Consider the following 26,781-nt stretch of genomic DNA (forward strand, 5'->3'; position numbering starts at 1 on the left):
TCTCCCTTCCCCCTCTGCCTCTCCCCCCTCCTCCCTCCCTCCTGCTGGCGCCGCGGCTGCGGTAGGGACCTGGCCTTGGTCTCCGAGGAAGGCGGCGAGGCGGGGCCGGAGCCTCGGGGCGGGGCTGGGGGCAGGGCCAGGAGCAAGAGGGATGCGGACTGCAGCCTAAGGGGCACCGGGAGTTATGGGTAGGGGCGGGGCGGGGCTGGAAGAGAATAAACCAATCTATGGGGCGGGGTTTGGGGAGAGTGGGCGGGGCCATCTGGAAAGCAGGCCCTGGTAAGGAGAATAGGGACTGAACCGGGGGTGAGGGGTGGGACTTAACAGAAGAGGGGGCCTCGGAAAAGAAAGGGCGGGGCTTTGGATGGGCCTGGAACTTGGAGCTGGGCTGGGGAGAGGATAGAGCTGGGAAAAGCCACGCGAGGCTAAAGGGAAAGGGCGGGGCTTGCAAAAGGTAAAAGGGCAGGGCTGGAGAAAAGGTGTGGATCTGAAAGTAGCGGCCTGATTGGAGGCGGTGCAAAATGCTGGTTGGGTGTAAAACGGGACTGTGTAAATAAAATAAGATTCAGATGTTGGAACCTTGTAGGTAGGCGGGGAAACGCTTCATGATGTCAAAACAGCTGCTTTTAATGTGACTGGGTCACTTAGTAGCCATGTGAACTTGGGCAGTTTGTTAAATTCTTCCTACCTGATATTACTTATTTGTAAAGCTGAGCTCGACAACTCTATTGTCAGTTTTGGGGAGCTTTTGAGAACTTGGGTGCCAGGAAGAGTCTACTTGTAAAACAGTACTTGTTGCTTAGCCTGTCCAGTTTTGCCATCAACGGGGAGCATGAAAAGGTCTGCCAGGGTTCTGGGGCAAAGCCCAAAACATCTGGAAGCTTCTAATTTATTTTAGTATAAACCTTGCATTCGACCCTCTATAAATTATATGTTTTCATATACAATATCTTCCCCTAAACATCCTGATAAAATTGACACTCCAGGAAGAGGTTTGCTGGTTAACATCTTGGCATCTGGAGTCAAACTGTTGGGTTCTGTTCAATAAGTGACTTAACCTCTCTGAGCCTCAGATTCTTCAGGTGCAAAAGATAAAACAGTGCTTATCTCACAGGATTGCTGTGAGGATTAAATAAGATGATGCATGTAAATTACTTATCAATTTCTGATATGTAGTGAATACTCAAAGAAAATATCAGCTTTTTAAATTATCCTCACTCAAAAAACTTGAACTAGATGGATAAGAGCAGATTTATACAGAATCATCTTAAAGCTGACCCCTTTTGAGGTCAAGAATCCCTTTTAGGATCTGATAAAGCTATGGGCCTCTCCCCTCAGGAAAAATGTACACACATAAAGGTTCACTTCCTTCTCTTGGTGTGTCCCAGGCCCTGGGTGTCCCAGCCTCCCTCCCCAAGACCCATGAGACAGAAGTGGAGTAAAGATCAGCTTTATTATTGGCGAGAAGGCAGGGAGGTGGTGACAGTGCCTGGCCCTTCCGTGGGTGATGGGGCAGAGGGCTCAACCAGCCAATACCAATCCTCTAAGCTGCCCTCCCAATGAGGTCCAAGGTTCCAGATGCCTCTGATTTTGAGCAGAAGCAATGGGTGGGCAGGCGGGCAGACTGCTGGGCATTGGTTAGGTGGGCTATTCAGGGATGCTCGGGAGCTGGCGTCGAGCTGGGGGTGGCAGGGGGTGGCGGGCGAGGCTGGATGTCCCTGGTGCGCATATAGGACAGTAGCTGCTCTGGGATCTCTGCCAGCACATCCTTGGCAAGTCGGGCCATGCTCAGCACCTGGTTCCCCGACCGGTCGACATAGTCTCGGAATGGGACGAACTGCAACAGGCATGATCAGATACGGGTGGCCAGGAAAGAGAGGATTGGGGAAGGTGGCAGGAGGGAGGCTTCCTCTTTGACCCCTAACATCTCTAAGTATCACTCTCTTTCACACCTTATCTAGAGGAACTTTCTACATTTGCTTTCTCCCCACCCACTTTTTTTTCCACCTTCTGAAGTGAAGTTGGTCAGTCGTGTCCGACTCTTTGTGACTCCGTGGACTGTAGCCTACCAGGCTCCTCTGTCCACGGAATTTTCCAGGCAAGAGTACTGGAGTGGGTTGCCATTTCCTTCTCCAGGGGATCTTCCCAACCCCAGGATCGAACCCAGGTCTCCCGCATTGTAGGCGGACGCTTTACAGTCTGAGCCACCAGGGAAGATTCACCCTTAAACCACTCTAATTTGGCTTCATGCAGTCTACTGAAACTGTTCTTCCTAACGAAGTCAACAGCACTATGTTCCCCAAACAGTCCAGCAGGCAATGATTGTCACGCATCTTGCTGACTCCCCTTGAACTTTCCATTACATTTCATCATAATCTTCCTGAACACTTCCCACTCTTGACACATTACATTCTCCTAAGTTTTCTCTACTTTTCTGGATGCCTGCCTGCACAACCCCAATGCTCTAGGTCTGCCTAATCTCTAAATCTGATGCCTTTTCTTTCTTAATTCTCTTCCTGAGTGATTTCATACACTTTCAACACATTTACAAACTGTTCCCTGGATTAAGAGGTACAAACTACTTAATATAGATAAAATAAATAAGCAACAAGGATAAATTATATAACAGGGTATTGTAGCTTTTATCTTGTAATAACTTTTAATGGAGTATAAGCTAAAAGCACTGAATCACTATTCTGCATACCTGAAATTAACACAGTATTGTAAATCAACTGTACTTCAATTAAAAAAACAACAACCCTGTTTCCTGATAACTCCTACATTTATACATCCATTCCTACCTTCTTTTCTTTAAGGCCCAGAGTCACAACTTGGTTGCCCGTATCACATCTCCTTTCGTTTGTCTTAGATAACTCAAGCCCACTGTGTTTACAGCTGAATTCTAGGCTTTTCTGCCAAATCTGCCCCTCTTCTAGCCTTTCCTTTCGTGGTAAGTGAGACTATCACTCACCCAGGGGCTCAGTCTAGGAAACTAAGAATCATTCTTGAAGCCTCCCTGACTCCCTGTCACCATTTAATCAAATATTCAATTATCATACATTTTCTCTTAAATCATCTTTTGAACCTGTTTCTCCTCTCCATCCTCACTGCTCCTATTCCCATCCAAATCCCTGGACTACTTCAAAGGCTTCCTCACTAACAGATCTCCCTGCCTTCTCCCTCGTCCTGCTGCAGTCCACACTCCTGCAGCCTCTCTGCATGTCTCAAAATGCAAGACTGACCATCTCACTTCTCTATCTAAAATCCTTCAAGAGCTTTCTAATTATTTTAGAACAAAGCCCCAAACTTCACCATAACTGGCAGGACCTTGCCTTCCTCTTGCACTCACTGCTGTGATCCTGCCACCCGGGCATCTTGCCTTCTCCATGATTGGGCCAGTTATTTTGAACCTAATGGCCTTCTCACCTGCTGCTTCTCTGCCTGTTATGCTTATACCTTGCTTTAGATTTCAGTTTCAATGTCATTTCCTCGTAGTAGCCTTCCCTGACAATCCTGCCTAATCAGATCCTGGTTACAGACTCTCACTGTGGCATTTGCTGTCCCTCTGGAGCACTTAGCACAATCTAATGAACTGTGCCATTATTATTGGCTGCCTCCACTAGAGGGCAGGTGCCTTAGGGATCTCTTACACTATGAATCCACCATGGCTGCAGCAACCTGCCTGTTTCTCAAAAAGAATTTGTTGAATGAATGTAGGAAGGCTGAAAGAGTGAAGGGAAGAAAGGTAAGTGATTAAGAAGGCAGTAAAGGGACTTCCCTGGTGGTCCAGTGGTTAAGAATCCACCTGCCAATCTAGGGGACACAGTTTCAATCCCTGGTCCAGGAAGATCCCACATGCCTTGAGGCACCTAAGACCTTGCGTCACAACTATTGAGCCCACGGTCTAGAGGCCACGGGTCACAGAGCCCAACCTCCACAACAAGAGAAGCTCACACACCTCAACTAGAGAGTAGCCTCTGCTCCCATAAATTTGAGAAAGCCCCACATGCAGCAATGAAGACCCAGCAGAGCCAATAAATAAAAATTGAAAAAAAAAAAAAAAAGGAAAGCAGTAAAGGGAAATGGCTGCTAACTTATCCCCTCCTTCCCACCATGCCTTTTGACACCATGACTTCCTTTTGACCCCATGACATGAGGTCTACCTGAACAATGTCGCGCTCGGCATAGCGTCCCCGAGAGGACACGCGCACATCATCCCCGTCCAGCTCTTCCATCGCTGCAGAAAAGACACCCCTCAGCTGGCTGGCCTTTCCCACAACTACCCATGTTGCCCTCTGCTTCTTAGCTCCCCTTTGGAGTCCTCAAGAGACCACCTAATGGTTGTTTCAAAGTCCTACAAATATTAGGCATTGTAATGGAGTTCTTATTATTCCCTCCCACGCATTCCATCATCCTAGGAACCCCAGGAGGGAAGTATTTGTATCAACAACCTCGGTTATAATGAGGAAATGGGTTCAGAGAAGGTCTGACTTGGCCAAGGTCCGATACAGGCATCCATCCTATCTTCTCTATGAGACAGGCCTGGGTTCCCAGATCCTCCTTTATTTTCCCCAGTTCTTGGTCCCACTCATGAAAACCCATCTTACTCACCTTCAAACATGGCTGGTCCCACACCGACAATAATGATAGACATGGGCAGTGATGAGGCCTGTGAGGGGAAAGAGGGTAACTGGTTGGGGTGAGCAGCCATAACAAGGGAACTGACTGTTGGCGGACAATTCTGTGTGTGATATTTTGGCACATCTTACAAGCAGAGGCACTGATTTCTCTTTGTGCCAGACTATCTTTTCAAGTATGTCTGCATATGTAACAGCCTTGAAAGATACAGGGTCTTCCTATACAGCAAAGGGCAGGTTTGTTTACTGTCCAATATAATAAAATGTCTCATGCTGAAACAAAGGGCAGGCATGCTTACTACCCGTGATAAAAGGCTCAGGTTTTCTACACTCAGGGTTTCTGTTCTATAATACAACCCACTGGTCATCTGGCCCTTGGTACATTATCTTCTGGGAAGTGGGACTCAGTGAATCAAAGCCAATGCTGATAGTTGAGCTGTTGCTATTGCTGGGAATAGTGGCATCTGGAATCTCAATTCCTCAACCAGGGATTGAACTCATGCCCCCTGCAGTGGAAGTGTTGAGTCTTAACCATTGGACTGCCAAGAAAGTCCCACACACCTTTGCTTTTGATCCAGAAGTCTTGTGTCCACTGCAAGCATCCATGAAATTGGCAGCCTGACTTGTTAGCTTGCATGTAGGGCAAAATCTCAACCCATGGACAGTTATTAACAGTGACCTCTTCCTGCCAAACCCTCCTCAGACTTACACTGACAATGGCCTCCTTTGTCTGTGTCATGTCAGAGATGACCCCATCAGTGATGATGAGCAGAACGTAGTACTGGGAACCATCAGAGATCTTGGCTGCAGCCCTGGGGGAGAGACTAAGATCAGGATTCAGCTGAAAGCCCAGAGAGTCCAAAGGAATGTCTATCCCTAAAACTTCCACAGCCGGCCCTGTAAGCAGAGGACAAGTACTGGGGCTTCGGAAGCTCATGCTCCTTCCCCAGAGCTGGCTGCCTGCCCCCTCCTACCATCCCACCAGTGACACTCACAGAGCATTTACTATGGTAGCTACCATGTCAGGCATTATGAGAAAGAAACAGTCCCCCCAGTCCTCTTGAGAGTGGACACTGAACCAAGAATCACAGAAATAGCTATAGAATCGCATTTGTGAGGAGAGTTGGGAGAGGAAAAGCTACTGCTATGACAGTGTCCTGTAAGGGATCTTGACATGACCCAGGTCAATGAAGACTTCTTTAAGGAAACGATGTTATAGGATGAAGGAGAAGAGGAGGGAGAGGAGGCTAAGTGAAGGGGAGGGGGAGGCCATTCCAGATAGAAGGAACAGCATGGACAAAGTCCCTGCAATGAGACTGGAGGAAGTCTACCCTGTCTGGAGCCCAGAAAGTGAGGGGAGCATCAGGGACCACATGATTGAAATGGGGTGGGGCCCAACAACAGGACTTTGTTGGCCCTGGAATGATCCTGGTGTTTATATGAGAACAAGACCAAAGACTGAAGGCCTTCTTTTCCCCTCTCTCACCCATTTCTCTTCCTCCCTTCTCCCTTCTGCTCATCACATCCCATTGCCTAGGCTCTGGGTCCTCAGCCAGTCTAACAGCTGCTCCCAGAGTCTTTTTCCTTCTCTCACTATCAGTCTTTGACTCCCAAGATTTTTTGATCTGAAATGAGTTCAGAAATCATTTAGTCTGGTCCCCTTATTTTATACATAAGAGAAACAAGACCTCAGACAGCACAAAGGCCATGGCAGACTTGGTCTCTTGACTTCCAGTCTCAAACCCTGTGAGGATTGGAAAGGATGGAGCTGCACTATCCAGTAAGGCAGTCCCCAGCTCCTATGGAAATTTTTATAAATTAAGTTAAATAAAATTATCTCAGTTCCTTGTTCACCCTAGCAACACTCCAGGTGCTCACTATCTGTATGTGGCTGGAAGCTACCATACCGGACATCATAAGATGCAGAACATCTCCATTATTGCATCCAGCACTGCAGAGAGTTCTATCGGACGATGCTGATATCTAAGCTTGATATAAAAAATCCAGAGGAAAGCATAGTGATAGTGGAGAATTCAAACAGCTACAGTTCATTTTGCCCAGGGCCCAGGGTGGGAGTGGGCCATGAGCCTCCCTAGCAGCCTTTGCTCTTTTCCTGAATTCTGGCTGCAGCCTCTTCATAGGCTTGGGCTGCCACCGTTTCCTGTCACTCACTCATTCTGCAAATAATCACTGCACACCTGCTGTGTGTCAGGCACCAAGTTTGGTGCTGAGCCTGCAGCAGAGAATCGGATGTTGTCCTGGGGGGAGATGGATGCTTACAGCACGATGATGCAGTGAGGCGAGGGCTTTGAGGACATGACATCTAACCTAAGACCTGAAAAGTGAGTAGGAGTTAGCCAGGAGGAGGTGGAGGTAGAGGTGGGGTGGGGGGAGGATGGGAGGGTAAAGGGAAGATGTTCCAGAGAGAAGGAATGGCATGTGCAAACCAAGAGAGAGTGTGTTCTAGGAGATGCAGGTAGGACTAGAGAGAGGAGGTAAGAGCAATGGGTAAGGGCCCCCTCACAAAGGGATTTGTGAGCAGGAGCATTGAGGGATGGTGTGGAAGGGTCTGGGGACTTGGGAGGCACATCCGTGGCTCCCTGCAGAAGCCTGGCACTCCCAAGGCCGTTTAGACCTGGAGCTGGGTGACGGGCTGGGGAAAGGCAGTCTGCGCCCCACTTGGCTGTGGGGTGGAAGACAACGAAGAGTCATCTGTTATCATCAGAATCATGGCTGCACACTTGACATATGTGATCAGATTGAATCCTCACCACCATTCTATGAGGTGGGCGCATTTGTTATTCTAAAGTGAAGTGTATAGGCATGAGTAATAACATCCCAAAGGGGTGGTGAAGCCGGGGCACCAGACCACACTTGACTGACTAAGCCTAAAGCCTGATCTCTTGATGCCTCTAGGCTTCATTCCCGCCTGCTCTTTGGCTACTCCTCCACGCACACTGCATATTCTGATCTAGGTGTACTGTTCACTGTCTACCGAGCTTGCCCCTTCATGCCTCTGTGCTCTTCACATGCAGTTCCTGCCGCCAGGCCTGCTCTGCACATCTTCCTCTGATAAAATCCTGTTCGCCCTCTGCACCCAGCCAAGCAGTCAGGTCCCTCCACGACTAGGCTGCCTTGGGTCTCTTGGATGCCACCCACCAAAATGGGCTGTCTGCCCTTCATGGGTTCTTACACCCATGAGTGTACCAACATGTATGCCAAGGGAAACCCAAGGTCACAGGATACCTGAAGCACCCATTACACTATATGATCAGGTGGATAATGCTAGATGACTCTAAGTATACTTAAAACACACCTCCCCACGCCTTAAATTATAGCAAATATGGACACAATGTCAGAAGCATGTAAAATTTGCATGAATTGTTAAGATAAAATATGGGGATTTCAAAGACATTTTCAGGTTGGCTGCTTTCAACTGGGCCCCCAGTTTCCCCTAGGGGAAGCAGTTGTTTGCCTTTGCCAACAGGCGACCTGCTGGAAAAGTCTGGGAAGCTCTGGCCTGTAGAAGGTAATGATTTATTTATATTTCTATCTCTTGCGCCAAGGCGGGAGATCTCAAGGGCAGAGACTAGATCTGATTCATCTGAGTCTCCAGTGCCCCAGTAGATATCTGAGCACACGCAGATGCCCTTTGAATAGTAATAATGATAATAATAGTAACAGTAATAGCTCACACCTATAGCACTTACCATGTGGCAGGCACTGTTTTATGTGCTTGACGAATATTAAGTTAGTCCTCACAACAGCCCTATGATGTAGCTATTATTATCGTCATTTATAGTTGAGGAAACAGACACAGAGAGGTTGAGAGTCTTGCTCAAAGTGACACAGCTAGTAAGTAGAGTATGTGTATTAGAGTGGGTGTATTAACTTAGTCTAGCTCTACAGCCCACATTCATGCTACATTTTTCTTCATGGAATGTTCATTGAATCAGTAAATGAATGAGTGAATCAGTGAATTTGCCCAAGATAATATTTAAGTCTGTTTAATAACAATAACAAAAGAAAATGTGCTCAGGTTCCATTATTAAGTGAAAAGATCAGTAGTGAAATGTTACATCAAATTTGACTGCCATTATGGCTACATAAGGAAAAGACTATCATTAACTATATATATATATCCACATTCTCATGGGCCATTTTCTGGGTCATGTCTTATTTAATTTCTCCATCCTTAAAATTTCAACAGCAATGTTACATTACTTTTGTAATTAAAGAAACTATTATCTCATGATGAATTAGAAGATAAACTAATCTTTATTAGAGGAAAAGGGAGTCTCTGGATATATATATCTCCCTGAAATTCTTCCACTTTTATTATTTTTTTTGTTTGTTTCATCTTTTTACTTTCAAGTTTCCTGAGGTATTTTGTTTTACATGGGTCTCTTCTATTTAGCATATAGTATGTATGTGAAAGTCACTCAGTTGTGTCCAACTCTTTGCAACCCCATGGACTCTGTAGTCCATGGAATTCTCCAAGCCAGAATACCGGAGTGGGTAGCCTTTCCCTTCTCCAGGGGATCTTCCCAACCCAGGGATCGAACCCAGGTCTCCCACATTGCAGGTAGATTCTTTACCAGCTGAGCCACAAGGGAAGCCCAGGAATACTGGAGTGGGTAGCCTATCCCTTCTCCAGAGGATCTTCCTGACCCAAGAATTGAACTGAGGTCTCAAGCAGATTGTTTACCAACTGAGCTATCAGGGAAGCCCTTAGCATATAGTAGAATTATTATTTGTTATTCAATCAGAGAAACTTTTTCTTTTAATAGGTGTATCTATCCAACTTAAGTTCATTGACATACGTTCAGTTTTAGTTCAGTTATTTTATTTTATTTGCATTAAAAATCATTTGATATGTAAGTTGGATTTTCTTTGCTTTGTGTTTTTATTCTGAAAATTTGGAGTTACTCTCCCATTTTTAGAAGTTACTCTTCCATCGTTAATCTACAACTTGAGCTCATTTTAATCTACCATGAGCACTGACTATGGGCCAGACACTTGCTAATTATTCTTATATTGTTATCAAATTTTAAATCCCCAATAACCCTATAAAAAGAAGATGCTCTCATCATCCATTATTATACACATTTACATGGATGAAGTGGAGGCTTAGAAAGAAATTAAGTTGTTTCAGGTCAGATGAGGTTAGTGAGTGGTAGACCTGGGGTCACTCCCAGGTTTCATGGCCAAAGCTTGTGCCTTATCCACTGTTCTATAGGTCCTTCTCTCTTCCCCAAACTTGAGGCCTGGTTTGTTGTTCCCAGGAAGTGGGGTTGGGCCAGTTCACTGACACTCTTTCTACCTCAAAATAAGGCCTGATGTAACCTCTTTATACCAGAGCTTGGCCATCACTGAAACTTTCACCCTCTCCCCAAAGCCTAAATTCACTATCCTTGGGAAGTCAATCCTCTGTCTGGTCCCCTTAATTTCCCTTAGATCCATCCAGTTTCCTTACCTGGCCACCTGGTTGATGACAGGGGCGAAGTAGGTAGGCCCGTAGAGCTGCACTGTGCGCAGGCTCTGGAAGTAGCTCTCCAACACGCCCTCGATGCCCGCGCAGTTGGGGTCCTCATCATTGTTGTTCTGTCAGGGAAGATGCCCTGCTGGACTGATCCCAGCTCACTCTTGCCTTTCTCCACCGCTCTCTTTCATACTCCCCTCCAGACTCCAACCCAGCTCCCCTCCTTGCTCTGCCACCCTCCCCTAGATCCTGCTCTTCTGTATATCCTTGACCCTTAGAAGAAAACCTAAGTAGAAGAATTTTGTCAACTTGGGTGGGCCAGATTCCAGAGCGTGGAGTCTAGGCTCTGGCCTATACCGTACCAGGGGGAACTGGTGGGAGATCCGTCCCTCTGGAGGGAGCTTGGCGCCAAAGCCATAAGCTGGGAAGAGCTTGTCACTGTCATAGTCCTGGATGATTTCTCCCACCGCCTTGAGGGCCATGGCATAGGCGCTGAGCTGATAAGGACTCATGTAGTGCAAGGAGGTGGGCTGCAGGGGATTCCCTGTAGGGAAACAGGAGCCCCACCTCATGGTCATCTTGATGATCTGTCTATTCACCTGCCTGTCTTTGTATGCATCTATGCGCTGCCTGTCCATTCATCCACTCTTAACCCATGCTGTTGTTGGTGTTTTGTCTCTAAGTCGTGTCCGACTCTTTCATGACCCTATGGACTATAGCCTGCCAGGCTCTTCTGTCCATGGAATTCTCCAGGCAAGAATACTGGAGTGGGTTCCCATTCTCTTCTCCAGGGTATCTTCCCAACCCAGGGATCGAACCCATGTCACCTGTATTGGCAGGAAGATTCTTTACCACCGAGCCACCAGAGAAGCCTCTTTACCCATGTACTCCTTCATTATTTTACTCAGTCATCCAAATGTTCATTTTCAAACTATCCATGTACCAACCCCTATATCTATCCATCAGTTCATCCACCTGCTCATACATCTATTCACCCATCCACTGGCCATAAAGCCATCTACCTATTCATCTCTATACATCTGCGTCTCCATCCTCTTATCCAGTTAGCCACCCACCTGTGTATCCATCCAGCCAGCCTGCCATCTATCCACTTGCTCACCTGCCATTTCTCTTTCTTTCCCATCCATCCATATAACCATATTCTTTTGTCCATCTACTCATTCATTCATCCATCTCTACCCATCCCATTCATTCACCTGCCTGTCTGTCCTCATATGGATCCATCCACCAGCCACCTCTCCACTCATCTATTTCCCGAATTTAAACACCTGTCCATTTGTACACCCACATGCCAGTTCATGCATCCACCTTTTCAGCCTATTGTACTCACTCAGACCCACTTGCCCACTCTATTCATCTATCTACCCACACAGTTATCTACCCATTTACCTATTCATCTGTTAGTACACTTCTATTCCCTCCCATCCATTCATTTACTTGTCCACTTCTCAAGCTATCTAGAGCTATTTATCCTTTCAATTTTCTTTGATCCATTTACCCACTTACCTTTCTGTACTCTCGCCCACCATTACCCCCACAACACTCCTGTCCCAGTATTAGCCTGACTGGGCCTTGCCTCAAGCCTGGGCTTCCTGGATAGGTTAACTCTTATTCCCAGGTTTTAATTCAGGCCTATCCCTAATGACTTCTTTAGAATCCCCCTACACCCTGTTCCCCCATCCATGCCTCACCATTGGAAGCTGTGAAGTCAATGGCTACTGTGAAGTTCAACTGTGTCCTGTTGGGGAAATAGATGGATTGAGAAATGAGGGACTAATACTTACTATACCAGTATTTCTCAAACACTTGTATGCCTCTGAATCACCTGGGAATCATGTTAAAAGGCAAATTATGATCTGGATGGTCTGGGTGGAGCCTGAGATTCTACATTTCTAACAAAATCCCAAGTGAGGCAGATGCTGCTGGCCTATGGAACACACTTTGGGGAGTGTGTTCCCACACCCCCCATTCATTCCTAAATGCCTACCTCATGACATAATATGCATAATTTAATTTAACCCTTACTATAGTCCTGAAGTAGTAATTAACATTTCCATTTTACATTAAAATCAGGTTTAGAGAAGAAAAGTACCTTTCTGAGGTCTGCTTGCATCCACTAAACCAAGGAGAATGTCCCCTACAGCCTGCTTGTCTTTTCCTTCTCTCTTGGCCTCTCCCTCTTGCCTAGCCATATCTTCTGTCTGGGCTCCAGGAAGGCTACGGAAGACCACTGGTCTGTCATCCTCCCAGGGGGGCTGGAAGCTAGGGCTGAAAGGCAGCCCTATGGAGAGTACTACGATGGACAGCACTCTGCAATTTATAGTCTGCCAAGTGTTTTCAAGTTTGTTTTCATGATCTCATTGGATCCTGACCATTAATGAGGAGTAAAACTGAGGCTCAGAACAGGGAGAAACTCATTGCTGGACTTTCAGTCTGGAGCTTGGCTGTGACTCACCCTCCCTTGATATAATCGACAAAAGTGAATTCGGAGTCCACAGAAAAGGAGAGCAGCGTCACCTGTGGGACAGAAGAGGCAGCCCTGCTACTTGGAAAGGGGCTTGGGCTAGAGAAAGGGAAAGAGGCACTTGACTCCAGCCCCTGACCCACCCTGTCCGATTTCTGAAAGGGCAAAAGGGGGAAGCCATCAGAAACATACTTGGATTTCCAAAAGTATATTAAATCATGAAATAAAACTTAGGGTCCCCCTCAAGAAAAACCTGCAAAAGATTAAAGATCAAAAAAATTTCCTTAGATGAGAGGGGAAAAAAAGAATAAAAACAAAAGGAAAACTGAAATGGTGCCACCTTGTATCCAACATCACTGCGTGCAAGCAGTCTGCACCAATAGCTCTCCCATACCCTCGCCGAGTGGTCATGCTGTGTGTCCCTATTCCGGGGACAGAAATGGAAGGCTCCACAGAGGGCCAGAGCTCTAGGGAGTACTCACGGTTCCCGAGTTGACGTATTTCTTCTTCTTACATTTCTTCCGGGGGTTAAGTACCTGAGAGAAGTGAGGTAACGGTGATGGTGGGACACAGAGGAAGGGAAGCACAAACTGAGCATGCCTTGGGTGGAGGCCTGGGGACCTGGGCGGGGCTGGGCTCTCACCTCATACACTGTGAACTGGTTCTGGGCCTTGCTTAGCTCTCTGTAGCTGGTGGTGAACTCACCGATGAAGTCATGGCTGCAATGAGGCCAGGGGCAGGTAAGCGACTGCTGCTGGGTTGGAGCCACCCCTGAAACCAGTCTTTTATCCTCACTGTCCCCTGCCTCTACTTGGTCTGCCAGGCACTGGGTCTTGGGTCAGAAGAGAGACCAACGTAAGAGAAGAGAAGGGAAGAGACAGTGTCCCAGAGAGACAACTGAGGGGACCAGTTGTGTTCAAAGTCCTGATATCTGTCGTCGCCCTCTCTGGCTCCCAAGGCTACTCTGGGGTTCCTAGTGAGTGTGCTACATATTTCAGGGAACTGTTTGGTTTAATTATAGGAGAGGGCAGTGCTACCTTCCATCCCGGTCCCAGTCGTACACGTCAATCTTCACCGTTCTGAAATGTAGGAGATAAACATAGGCTAGGTTTGTAGCATAAATCTGAGACACTCGCACCCATCATAGTCAAAATGATCTTGCCTATACACAAATCATCCTTCCATCCATCCATTTGTCCTTCTATCAACCTTCCTCCCATCTGTCTTATCCATTCATCAGTCCACGAATGTACCCAACTATCTACTGACACTATCACTATGACTACTGCTGCTGCTATTTGTACTACTATTACTATTCTTTACTACTGATTTTTAAAAAATATTTTGGCCATGCTGCATAGCTTGTGGGATCTTATTTCCCTGACCAGGAACTGAACCCAGGACCTCAGCAGTGAAAATGCAGAGTCCTAACCACTGTACCACCAGGGAATTCCTTTGCTTCCCCGATGGCTCAAAAGGTAAAGAATCCACCTGTAATGCAGGAGATGTGGATTTGATCCCTGGGTCAGGAAGACCCCCTGGAGTAGGAGATGGCAACCCATTCCAGTTTTCTTGTCTGAAAAATCCCATGGACAGAGGAGCCTGGTTGGCTATAGTCCAGAGGGTCGCAAAGAGACACAACTGAGTACACACACACACATATTCCAGGCATTGTTCTCAGCACTTTCACTGACTAATTTAACAAGCACTCTATAAAGCAAGTACTAATACTATTATTACTTTTGAATAAGGAAACTGAGGCCCAAAAGACAGTAACTTCACTAAGGACCATAACAAGTAAATTGCTGAGATGAGATTTAAACTCTGACATCTTGGTTCCAAAGACCATGTTCTTAACAGCTATGCCTAAGTTCATCTCATATGGCCACTGACCTATGTGGCAGTTCATTCAACCATACATCCTACCACCTAGTCACCCTTTTACCCATAGAAATTTACCAATCAATTACTTATTAAACTCTATCACCCATATAACTATACATCCAGCCCTTCAATGACTCACTGATACATCTAAGTGTCCATCTGTCTCTCCATGCATCTACCCAACCAAACACTCAGCCATCTGATATTTGTCCATCTAATCATCCATTTGTCTACATAACCATCTACTTATGTGCCCACTCACCTATCTTCATACTGTCCATTTGTGAATTCATATGGTCAGACTGTCCATCTTCTTTACACTCACCTATCCATTCCCTCTACTATCCGTTCACCTGTCTATCCATTAATGTACCTGTCATTCCACCTGTTTATCCTCCTGCTTTTGCAGTCACCCCTCTGCCTCTCCAAACAACCACCAATCTCTCATATACCCATCCAGCCTCTCATGCATTTAGCCGTCCATCCATTAATCCACCCATCATCTATCCATCCACTAATCCACCCAGCAGTCCACTCACTCATTCATCTGCTATCCATTTATCCATCCCACCCACCAGTCCTCTTATACACCCATCCACATACCCATCTATTCATTCACTAGTTTATCCATTTGTCTGATTATCTATCCATGTATCTGCTCATTCACTTACTCATTTGCCCTTTCATCCATTCATCCATCCACCCATCCATCTGTCCATCTACCTATTCATCCATGTGGCTATCCATCTGCCTTCCCATGCACCCATATCCATGTCCAAAACTCTGTCTCACTGACCAGGATCCTCCAATGCTGTTATGGCACTTCTACCTTCATTCTTCGGCCCAAGAACCCCACTCTCACACCCTTGTCCCCTTACTCCTTAGCTTATACTGATGCAGACCTGTCATAGTCTCCATTGCACAAGGCCCGGACAGGGATGCTGAAGGGCTGCCATACAGGATTCAGTGTGTTTTTCACAACCTCTGTCTTGTGGCAGATGGTGAACCTGGAGAGGACAAGAGGACTGGAACCTGCCTTTGGGGTAGGACTGAGCCCAGAGAGAGGGCCTGATATGCTTAGTTTAAGCACATATTGGGTGTTGCCTTAAGTGAATTCTGGGCTCAGGTCCTAATGGAGTCTAAGATGTCCCAGCCTAAGAGCCCAATTGGGCCCACGGCAATAGTGGGAGCAGTGACTCACGTGCCATCCTCATTGCTCCTGTAGAACACGAGGAAGGGGTCTGATTTCCCAAAGAAGTCCTTCTTGTCTAGCTTGTTTGCACACAGCTGCATGGTGGCAATATCCTGTGGATGAAGTTGGATTATTGACACTCGAATTGCTCCCAGACTCAGACAGCCCACTAAAGGGAGTTTGGGGAGAGAAGAGAACCTCCTGGGTCTAGCATGTGGCCCTTACTGACCCGACAATTGCTAAGCTCCTCTGCAGTCAGCAATATGGTCCCACACTTCTTGCCTGGTACACCCCTGGAAGCAGAAAAAGCCTCTTTGTGAGGGGGGAGAGTAGGAAACAAGGATTGGGGTGGCCGATCTGGGATTGGGTAGGCCAGGGGATTCAATTTGTCATTTACTGACTGTCCCGAGTGTTTCCATCTCTGGTGGGGTAGGACCTGACTTGGACTGGGGAGGGTCTCTGGTCTGGAAGGAAGGGGTTAATTTAGCCTGTGTGGACATCTCATAATGGTAGCATGGGAAAGACAGGATTTAGAGTTCTGGGCAAGTTGTTTTCCCTTTCCTTGGGCCCTTGGTTTTCTCTTTATGTAATGGGAATCTTGTCTACCTCTTAGGGTTGTGAAAAGATCAGAATGAATGCATGGAATAAAAAGCAGTTGGTAAGCCTGGTAGATATGAAGGTGGTTCTGTTTCTCAAAGCAGACTCTGCTATATGCCAGGCATTGTTCTAAGTACAATTTGGCCAGTTGGCACCTTCCAGCTCTGCTAGACCCTGCCTTCAGGGAGTTTCCAGGGGCAGGTGGGATGTCAAGGCAAATAGGCAAGTAGAGCTTGATGTGATGCAACAATCCTGAATGAGGGAGAGCAATTTCTATCCAGATCTGGGGCAGAAGGACTGGTTGGTTAGGTCAAAGATGCTGTGCTTTCAGAAGATTGTGAAGAGTGAGATCTAAAAGACCAGGGCAGCCTTATCCTCTTCTGATCCAAGAAGGGACACTTGCATGTGCCTGGACACCCATTCCCAACATGCTTTGGGTCTCCAAGCAGAGGCCTTGTGGATATGGGCCTGCCAACACTTAACTCCGGGAGAGCCGAAGTATGACAGAGAGGAAGCTAGGTTGGGAGTATTCTCAGTTCAAGTTTTGATTCCAACTTGCCATGTGATTTTCATCATCTTTAATGTGAGAATTTGAAGCATTTCATTGCTCTTTTGATCTCTGACTCTCTGTGCTTTAAAAAGATAGCGTGTAATGAGTGCAGGGACTCTCTACCTGCACACCCAGAAGTGAGTCACTGATGCTACTGCCTTCTCCCTGTTCTTTCTCTCCTAATGTTCTCCCTCATCTCCTCACCCAGTGTGAATTCCAGTCACTCTGGACTATAATAATCACTCCCTTGCATCCTACTCCTTTCCCCTAGCCCTTCTCTCACTTCTGTCTAATTATTTGGCAGAACCACAGCCTGAGTGAAATCCAATATCTGCCTAACCCATACCACACTTGTGCAACTGGATATGGCCAGAGGAAAACCTACACTCATGCTAATTGGTTTCACTTGAGATGTGTGACCACAAACCTCAAGAAGGTCCTTAATCAGACTGTGCATTCCGAGTCCCTTCACTCTCCAGTGCTGGGAGATGGGACTTGCACTCCTCCTCCTCTGTCCTCAGCCCAAAAAGCCTCCTCCTCCGTCCTCACTCTCAGCCAATGACCTTGTTTCCTGCTTCACTGACAAAGCTGAAGCAACCAGAAGACAGTGTCCACAGACCCACCACACACCTACCCTGCCTCCAGTGTCTTCTCCCACACGAGGCCTTCCTACCGTTGCTATAAATGACTACCATGTGCCTATTTATCCCTCCCCTGTGTGCTACATTCCACACCCTCCCTCTTGCCTGTACAGAGACATCACTCCAGCAACTGTCCCCCTTTTCTTTTGATCATGCCATGAGGCATGTGGGATCTTAGTTTCCCAATCAGGGATCGAACCCACACCCTCTGCGGTAGAAACACAGAGTCTTAACCACTGGACCACCAGAGAAGTTCTTTCCTTCTTTGTATTATGTCAGATTTTCAGATTCTACTAGATCATTCCCATTAGCATACAAATGTGATATAATTTTTTTCAGGTTAAAATATTACAAACCTCTTCTTGATCTCACTTCTCTCTCCAGCCACCCCTCCTTTTCTTTTCTCCTCTTTGCAGTAAAATTCCTTGAAAGATTCCTAATTCCCATTTCTCTCTTCCATTCTCCTCTAAACCTCTCTAACCAGGCTGTTATCCAAACCTCTTCTTCAAAACTCTGACAAGCAGTCACAAGTGACTGCCATCTTGCTAAACCCAATATCCAGTTCCCAATCCTCACTTTCTCGACTGCAGCAGCATTTGACATGATCAGCCACTCTCTTGTCATTGATGCACATCCTTTGCTTCCAGGACAGCACTACCGGCTCTCCGTTATCCCCCCATTTCATTAATGCTCCTTCTCAGTCTCCCTTCCTAGCTCCAGCTCATGGAGTTTTGGTCTTTGGTCTTCTCTCTCTCTCCTCATTCCCTTAGTGATCTCATCTAATCTCATGTCCTTAAAGAGCATGTAAGATTTATGTTTCTTATTGCCTATCTGACACATCTACTTGTCTAATAAAAATTTATGAAATTCAATACGTCATACTGAACTCCTCATTGACTTCCTCCCACAACTTACTCCTCCCTCACCTAAAAAAAATCATCTCTATTTATGGCAACTCAATCTTTCCACTTGTTCAGGCCAAAGGCCTTGGTGTCATCCTCGACTCCTCTTATTCTCTCACGTCCATATTCAGTCTGTCAGGGATCTGCTGCTCCGTCTTCAATTTATATCCAGAATCTAGCTAATTCTCCCCTCCTTCACTGCTGGCACCGTGGATTACTTCCACTTTTGCCCACCCAAGATGTAGTCTCAACCCAGCAGCATGCTTTGAAAGCAAATTAGAGCATTCTTCTGCTCAGAACCCTCCACTGAGTCCCAACGCAGAGGAAAAACTAAAGTCCTCACAGTGGCTCCCAGGCCCTAACTGTGAATTCACCAAGCTCACTTCCTCCTTTCTCCCCACTGCTCACCCAGTTCCACCCACACTGGCCTCCGTGCTGCTCTTTGAACACATCAGACTTCTGCACAGGCAGTTTCCTCTCCTGGAACATTCCTCCTCCAGATATCAGCACAGCTCCCTCCCTTACTTTCTTCAGATTATTGCTCCGAAGTTACCTCTCCGCGAGGCCTCCTCAACCCTTCTGTAGAATACTGCAACACCCATCACCCTGCATTTCTGGTCACTCTAATTCTGTTCTACTTTCATTCCACAGCACTTGTCTTCTAGCACATTATGTAATTTACTTATTTATTATTTCAGTTCTGTACTATTTCTCTCCCTCTTCTGTTACATAAGCTCCCTGAGGGCAGGAGCCTTTGTTTCGTTCACCACTGCAACCCAAGCCACTTGAACAGTGGCTCACATAGAGTTTATGCCCAGTAGTGTTTGTGGAATGGATAAATCCTTGGTACCCAGCCCAGGGTATAGCATACAAAGTGTGCTAATAAATATTTAGTGCGTGAATGTAATGTAAATTCCAGAGAACTTGACTTAGTGAGGAAGACTTGGAAGTGGACCTTAAAGGTTGAATCAGATTCAGAAAAGAGTGAGGAGAAAGAGTGAGAGAGAGAGGAGATATGTAAGGGCTGAGAGTGACTTGAGCAAAGCCCTGAAGATTGGATTTTCCCAGGAGGTGATGGGAGCCATTGAAGGCACCTGACCAGGGGAATCCCAGCCTCCAACGATAGAGTCAACTGCATCTTTAGAATTCGGAGGCCCGCCCCTCCCGCATTCCCCTTCCGGTTCAGCTCACGTGAGAGGTCGCTCAACTCGGCTGCCCTGGCCTCCGATCACCTCTCCCAGGGCCAGGAACGCTTGGCCCAGGAAATCCTGCACGGGGATACAGAGTCAGCGAGGACAGGAGCGACTGGTGGTGCAGAGTCCCAGCCCAGCCCTGGTGCTGCATTGACCACTGCGACTGGAGGCAGTGGGACCACCCAGCCAGGGCTTTAGAGGAGGGACGGGGTCCCCAGACAAGCCGCCCTTCTTGGTCCTGACATCTGGAGCCCACTGCCTCTACCCTGCCAAGATACCATCCCACCCCCCACCTTTCACACAGCACACACGCTGACCCCGCTCAGCCCCATTCAGCCTCACCTTCTGAGGGTCCCAGCAGCAGTCGAGAAGGAAGAGTAGCAGTGAGTAAGAGGCACAGGCAACCGAGGCGGGAACAGGAGAGGAGGGCAGGGAGGGCAGGTTCGGGGCCGAAGAAGGTCGAGACGGGTTTGAGGGGTAAGAGGGCTCTAAGGAGGGTCGTTTAACACACAGTGAGCGCCGCCTGTGTGCCCAGGCTGCCCGTGAGGGAACGGTCGCTCACCGGTTTGGAGATGTTGGTTTTGGAGTCGACGTTGTACCTGGCAAGAGAGTGGGACCAACATGGGGCGGGGGTTGTGGGAGAGAGCCTGGAAAAGGGGTCCGATTTCGTGTCCAGGTTAAAACTGTGGGTGGAGGGTGGGGCAGTCTTGTACAGGAATTCAACCTGGACCTCCTTTGGGCAGGAGTCGGGGTCGGCGGGAGTCAGACCTGGGCGAGGTCACCTCAGAGATGGGGCTTGGAAAGGGGCGGAGCCAATTAAGGAGAAGGGGCGTCAGCAGGACTAGGCCTGGAGAGTGGCCAACCTAGACTTGGGGGCGGTGCTAAGTCTAGAGAGGAGTCCTTCAAAGTGCTCCCGAACTGGGCCTGGGGGTGGAGCCAGGTCGGGGGCCCGCTGAGGGGCGGATCCAGGTTGGGGGAGGTCCAAGCCAGGTTTCTGGGCGGGGCTCACACATCGAAGCGCAGGTTTTGCTTTTCCTCAAAGAAGTAGTCGAGGACGAATTTGCGCACGAAGTCTGGGTTCAGTGTGTTGTCGATCACCTCGGTCCGTCCGAACTGAATGGGGAGTGGACAATCAGCACGGGGCCTGCTAAAGGGGGCGGGTGCTTCCCAGGCGCGGCCGTGGACTGGATGAGGGTTCTAGGACTTACCTCCCGCCACTCCTGGCTGGCCCGGCTCTGCGTGTAAAGCACCACCACTGCAGGCGGGAGCGGGAGCGGGGGCGGGGAGGGAAGGACGTCAGGTCGGCCCGCCCCCGCCCCCCCCCGCCAGCCCCTCAGGTGCTCTCGGACCCAAGTTCCCTCCCTCCCGACCCTGGTGCCGCCTACTGGGGTCGGACTTGGAGAAGGTGTCGAGGTCCAGCAGGTTTCTAGAGAAAGAGACAAACAGACGGACAGCGAGTGGATCATTCTGGAGCCCACTGCCGGTACCCTACCCAGAGGTGGGCACCTAGGGAGGCACGGGGTTCAAATCACACCTCCATCCCCCGTAACTACACCCTGCCGGGGCCCGCGTTATCAGCACCCTGGACAACACCGGAAATCTCAGCCCAAGAGCCGTTTCTCTGCGGACTGGACGCGTCCAGACTGCCTCCAAGGGCCCAGGAAAGAGGGTTAGCCCCCAGAACTTTACCCTCCTGGGGCGCAGATCCTACTGGATCCCCGCGACCCATCACTTCAAGCCGCAGGCTGAGCCCTCGTTTGTGGTTGGGGCTATTCAAGGAAACCCCCTCCCCGCGTCCGCTAGCAACTCCCCTGAGTCTGCATCCGCAATTTTTCCCGGCCCGGATGCTTCTTCTCCTGAGGTCTACCCCCTGCTCGCGCTGAGCCCCTGAGCTGGGTGGTGCTGGGGCAGTGCCTAAGCCCTCCCCGGCATGGCCCGCTCACCGGCAGGACACGGTAATTTCAATCTTGGTAGCCGGGACGCTGCGCTCGGAGGCTCCGCTGAAAGACATGGCTGGTCGGGTGGCTGGAGCTGTGAGAGGCTGCGAGACCGGGTCTGCTAGGGGCGGCGGCGGCGGCGGCGGCGGCGGCTGCGGGGCCGGCCCATGTGCCGCCGCGGCGGTGGCGGCGGTGGCTGTGGTCCCTCCAGCCCTGCGTGCGCTCTGACTGCTCGCGCCTTCCCTGTGGCCGGCCGCGCAGCGGCTCCAGATGGCAATGCAGCCCCGCCCGGCCCCGTGGGGGGCCCCCACCCCACTGGAGCAGCCTCCAGTAGGCCAGGAACCTTACACAGATCCGAACTTCAACTCACTAGGTGGGAGAGTCCTCCCAGTGCATCTCCCCGAGGAGAGAGCCGGGCCTGCCCCCACGAGAGCTGTTCAGGATGCTGACTGGCCCCGGATACCTAGTGGGCACTGGGGTAGATTGCTCTTCCTGAGCTGCTCCCTCAACAATCTGCTTCTTCCCCTTGCCACTCCTGCCCTTCCTCAGTCTCTGAATAGGAAGAGTTACACATTTGTTCTCATTAGCTGTGTGACCTTGGGCAAGTTACTCAACATTTCATTGGCTCAGTCAGTTCACTGTAAGAATGGCCATAATAGCACATACTTGGGGTGTTGTAAAATTTCATCGATAACCTATAAAAAGGATTTAGCATAGGGGATTATACACAGTAAATACTCAAGAAATGTTCATTGGTATTATTTCCCTCTTCTGTGTTTATAGTTACAGGTCAGTAAGTGGTGCACTGAAGACACTCTGTGAGGATGCAACTCACTGCAGATCACACAGTAAATGAGGGTGGTGGTCAGCCAGGTTCACCCTCCCCTTATCACCTACTGCCTTCGAGGCCCTGGAAGCCAATCCCTCACTGAATGCAGGGCCTGCAGGTCACTTGTACCAGGAGCAGATTGTTTGCTGAACTTGTTAATAGTAAGATTACTTGGGAATTCCCTGGTGGGCCAATGGTTAGGAATCCCCATGCTTTCATTGCGGAGGGTGCAGGTTCAATCCCCAGCCAGGGAACTAAGATTCCTGGGCATGGCCAAAAAAAAAAAAAAAAAAAATCCCCCTCACCCCTTTTGCCAGCTTAATGAAGATCTCAGCAACTTCAAGTCTAAATTTCAGGCAGCCCTGGAAATCTTCATGCATAAACAGGGTCCCCAAGTGACTGGGGCCCATTCAGGCCTGAGAACCACTGTTCCCACCTAACAGCCTGTTGCTATGTGTTGCCATCTCACTGGAGACTCATGGCTCATGAATTAAGAGGCACATCAAGTCTCCAATCTCTTCCTGTTTCCTATGTTCCTGCATCCCCCCTATAAAAACCCCTTCTTCTAGCAAAAGGAAGGAAAGTGAGAACCTTCTAATTAACTCCACAAAGACAGCAACCAAATGATGATGCAAGAAAGTAGCTGTTCAAAAAGACTTTGATTTCATTTTGTGATCTGTGTTAAACTGCCTCATTTTCAGTGCAGGTGACCCCTCCTCCCCAGGAGACAAGAATGGAAAGTGGAGGTCTTTTGTGAAGTCTCAGCCTCCCCCAAGGCCCCAGGGAAACGCTACACAGTTCTGAGAGTTGACAAGAATCCTGGCAAAGACTAAGGTGGGTGGGAGGCAGTGACAAGTGGGTCGGCAGACACCAGTCAGGAAGCTGGGGGTGGGAGAACCCCGTCCTCGGTCCTGCTCAGCTTCAGGGCTGCCGCGTGCGTGATGGTGAAGGGAAGTTTTCCTCCCGACCTTGAAGCACCCCCTGGTTGGACATGGCTTTGATTCCGCTCAGGTGAGAGAGGATCAGGAAGCTGTCGTGGGCTGGCTGCTTCATAAGGTGCTGCTGCTGGTGCCCCGGAGTCCAACGCCACGGACAAATTGCTCCAGCAGGCCACCGATGGCACCGGAGGGGCTGGGGGCTGCTGCGCGAAGCCCCACTGTGCTGCTATATGTAGCCAAGAAGGCTGAGCGCACCTCCTGCAGCCGGGTCTCCCGTTCACTCAGGGCCGTAAGTCTGTGGGGAGGGAGGGAAAGAGAGAATTAATGCATTATCCCGGGGCAGGATCCATCCTCCTCATCCTTACGCCCCACTGCCTGTCCTTCGCATTCGCCAGTACAAGGCCAGCATCTGCCCCTGGCCATGCTGCCCTTGTCGTTCAGGCCCCAAACGTTCGGTCCTGTTCCCATCTTAAACTCTCCCTCAGGCTGCTGTTGCTACCTGGAGAGGCCAGAGCCCTCACTTTTAGTCACTGCAGTCCCCAGGGAAACCTCTAGGATGGGGCTGGCTTTTCCAGCAGGATTTCTGTTCTGATTCTACCTGCTTTTCCTTTCCTGGCCTCTACAGGCACTTATCACAAGTCAAGAAAGGTAACAAAAAGTGTGAATTCCACATGAGGCTATCTGATAACCTGAAGGGTCATTCATAGAAAAGGGCTGAGGTACCAACCCACACAACCTCTGGACTCAAAGTTATGAAGTCTAGGGGCAGGAGGGATGGAATTAGGGAAAAGGTCACAGACCTACATGAGATGAGCCCTCATGTTCCTATCCATCTAAGCACCAAGACCAGCCCTGAACACCAACTCCCTCCAAAATTTCCCCTAAGAGACCAACGCCTGGGTAATTCCTCCTTTGAATCCCTCAGAAGCAGCAGCAATACCCCCAATTCCCAAGCCCAAATGACTTGTACCTGGGGCCTGGGGAGCACATGGAGGTATGAGGGTAAATGACAGTCCAGGGCTTAAGTATGGAGACAACAGACCCAGGAAAAGTAGACTGGTGGGACTGGGGTGTGTGTGTGAGACAGAGAAACACCAGCAATAGCAGAAGTAGCAGCAGGTTCTAGGGTGAAGGAAAGTCAAGTAACTATAGCAGCAGCACAAAGAAGTGAGGCTGATCCTGGACTCCTGCAATACCATGAACAACTCCCAAGTCTCTCTTGGCATGTGGGGGAGATTCATGGCCCTATATCTTCTTTACTTCCTAATTAGTTTTCACATAGGCTGGAGACCATGTGTGCCTCTTTAGCTTTCCCTTAGAGCATATAACCAGGAGAAATTCAGATTAGTAGTTCATATTCACAGGGACTATCTGAAGGTCCATATGTGTGCATTCTCACTGCCCCCTATTTTGTGAGGCAGAAAGAGGAAAGATCACAACCTCTTTTAGAAAGAAGATACCTGGAGCCCAGAGAGGATATGTGATCTGTTTTGAGGACACAAGGTGGGCAGAGCTACTACAGTGCCATTCCATCTCAAGACATGAGCCAGGAGGCTCACAGCAGTCAAGGGTTCAACCCCAAGACAGAACTTGTAAACCTAACAGCTGGGATTTGGATTCAATTTCTGACACCAAAGCCAAAGCACTGAACCCACATACTATGTGACCTCACCAGTTATCCACCCTGAGCCCATGCCCACCCTGCAATCTCAGAGGCCATGGGATTATGGAGAACCTAGCCCTCCTCTGGGAACCACCCAGAACCTGAGGAATGGCTGGGAGCACAGAGAACTACCTAAGGCATTAATTACAGGATCCAGGGCTGAAGCTGCCCATTTCAGTGGCTAGTGCCAGGTAAGTGAGGGTGCTATTATGCCGGGGCAGAGATGTCAGCCTCCTCCAGCTCCCAGGCTGTTTGGCTGCAATAGCAAGAGCCTACGGAAACAAGAAGAGAACTATGTCTTTAATTTTTCTAAGAGATCTTTCTGGCTTAAGGGAGTGGCTATAGAGAAGGCTGTGCCAAGCCCTAGAGGCCTTTGAAGTCCTTGGGCTACTCCTGAGCTGCAGGGCCAGGGCTTGTGAGGACCATCCAGGAATCCCAAGGTCTGGCCCCTGCCTGCCCTAGGCAGAATCCGTCTCAGCTCCCAAGGGCAACCTGCCTCCAACCTGTCAGCACTGGAGGGTATGAGCTGATCCTGAAGGTGGTGACGACCACCCAGCACCTGAAGTTCATTCAGCCCATGATGGGGGCAGTGGTGGGCGGGGAGCTGAAGGCCCTCAGGCAGCCACAGCGGAGAAGCAGATCCTGCTCTCCAGGCCACCAGAGGCTCCCTGCTACCTGACATCTGTGAAACGGCAGAGCAGGCAGAGCAGGCAGGGGGCAGGACAGCGCACGAGGCAGCTGCTCAAGTAGATGCACTGCTTGAGTTGGAGGCCCAGTACTGGAGCCTTGGAGAGAGAGGAGTTTACAGGCGTGGGCTTTAGTATTCCCATCCAATTTTCTTTCCTGACCAGAGGCAAAAGCAGATGACAAAAGGGGGCAGGGAACAGCAAGGAACCCTCGGTTCTGCTTAGGAGCACAGCCCTTGGGCTAACCCAGCTCCGTTCTGGCTCTGTCTCCACCATACACCTACCTTCACTACCCCACTGTTCCGCTTTCAAAGGATTCTCATGTCAGGCAAAGCCTTGGACTGAAATAGCATCCTCTATAGTTAGAGTACAGCCAGCTTTCCCTAAGGGTGTGCCCCAAGACACCCATGGATGGGTTTCAGAAGCCGGGGAGAGTGAAAACACTCCAGTGCCCTTCCTGAGCAGCCCATCAGCCCTCTTCACACCTCAGGGTGCAGGACCAGTGAGGGATACTTAGTGGAGACATTCAGGAGGGGCAGGGAGCCCAGGCCAGCTCCCTGGGGCCAGCTGCCACCTCATTCCTGGCCAGCACTGGACTGCTTGCCAGCTTCTGACACAGGTAGGGGAAGGGGCATCCTGTCTTCTCAAGCAAGACACTTACAGACAATTGTTAGGGAGCTCATCCGGGAAGCTGAAAGGGAGAGAGGAGTCTGTGTGCAGGACAGCCCGTTCCTGAATACTGCCACAGCCTGTTACCATCTGCCAGCTGCCAAAGTCTGTGGAGAGAGAGGATCCGGGCAGGGGATGGTCCACTGATCTGGGGCAAAGAGGAGAGAGAGGGGAGATGATGTAGTCAGTCATATGCCTGACAGGGAGGCCCTGGAAGAGTCGGGGTGGGGGTGTGGCTATGGTGGCCCTGGGACCCAGCCACAGGGGCCTACTGGAAGAGCATCTGTAGTCAACCGCTTTCTCCCAAAGTGCAAAAACTGCTGCATAGCTTATGACCAAGAAAGAAGAGTCAAGACCATAAGGCAGGCTTAGCTGTGAGGACAATACCTCATGCAAAGATTTACAGAAGCAAAAGAACAAGAGCAAAGCATGGTGACAAAGATGAGCCAGCAACCAAAGCCGGGGATCAGGGCGTGCCTGCTCTGCCTGACAAAAC

The 26,781-nt window shown here is 49.2% G+C and overlaps 2 protein-coding genes and 2 long non-coding RNA genes across 31 annotated transcripts in view; 2 read left to right on the plus strand and 2 right to left on the minus strand.

The window, feature by feature from the left end:
- The window catches only part of LOC145520745 (uncharacterized), a 50,366-nt gene that overhangs the window by 17,473 nt on the left and 6,112 nt on the right, over positions 1 to 26,781 (plus strand). The window lies entirely within an intron of this gene.
- Positions 1,435 to 23,428, minus strand: CPNE9 (copine family member 9). Of its 8 annotated transcripts, none has more exons than XM_081528110.1 (21): positions 21,871 to 23,428; positions 21,507 to 21,563; positions 20,949 to 20,989; positions 20,772 to 20,818; positions 20,573 to 20,676; positions 20,126 to 20,162; positions 19,562 to 19,638; positions 15,910 to 15,973; positions 15,690 to 15,793; positions 15,391 to 15,495; positions 13,642 to 13,683; positions 13,248 to 13,323; positions 13,087 to 13,140; positions 12,596 to 12,657; positions 11,832 to 11,878; positions 10,482 to 10,663; positions 10,114 to 10,241; positions 5,347 to 5,449; positions 4,612 to 4,669; positions 4,164 to 4,237; positions 1,435 to 1,837 (listed from the first exon to the last, which is right to left on the minus strand). In XM_081528110.1, the coding sequence occupies exons 1-21, from the start codon at positions 21,894 to 21,896 to the stop codon at positions 1,652 to 1,654; spliced, it is 1,674 nt and encodes a 557-aa protein (XP_081384236.1). In that variant the 5' UTR covers positions 21,897 to 23,428; the 3' UTR covers positions 1,435 to 1,651. The 8 variants fall into 8 exon arrangements, with proteins under 8 accessions (XP_081384236.1, XP_081384237.1, XP_081384238.1 ...); XM_081528111.1 differs by lacking the exon at positions 21,871 to 23,428 and adding an exon at positions 19,906 to 19,908 and having other exon boundaries at positions 21,507 to 21,574; XM_081528112.1 differs by lacking the exons at positions 15,391 to 15,495; positions 21,871 to 23,428 and having other exon boundaries at positions 21,507 to 21,574.
- LOC145520749 (uncharacterized) lies at positions 7,215 to 12,935 on the plus strand. The gene is made up of 2 exons (XR_014064784.1): positions 7,215 to 7,422; positions 12,214 to 12,935. It is a non-coding gene; the product is annotated as an uncharacterized LOC145520749 (long non-coding RNA).
- Positions 22,970 to 26,781, minus strand: part of MTMR14 (myotubularin related protein 14) — a 43,895-nt gene continuing 40,083 nt past the window's right edge. For 10 of the 21 annotated variants that reach the window (XM_081528104.1, XM_081528109.1, XM_081528099.1 and 7 more), the window contains one exon: positions 22,970 to 23,562. In XM_081528104.1, the coding sequence (XP_081384230.1) occupies positions 23,379 to 23,562 (184 nt within the window). In that variant the 3' untranslated portion in view covers positions 22,970 to 23,378. Of the gene's footprint in view, positions 23,563 to 26,277; positions 26,434 to 26,781 lie in introns of all 21 variants that reach the window. The other 11 variants (XM_081528101.1, XM_081528088.1, XM_081528091.1 and 8 more) reach the window with 2 other exon arrangements.

The sequence above is a fragment of the Giraffa tippelskirchi genome, chromosome 9, assembly GCF_054371585.1.
Source record: "Giraffa tippelskirchi isolate mGirTip1 chromosome 9, T2T-mGirTip1v1.2.pri, whole genome shotgun sequence".
Taxonomy (NCBI): Eukaryota; Metazoa; Chordata; class Mammalia; order Artiodactyla; family Giraffidae; genus Giraffa; species Giraffa tippelskirchi.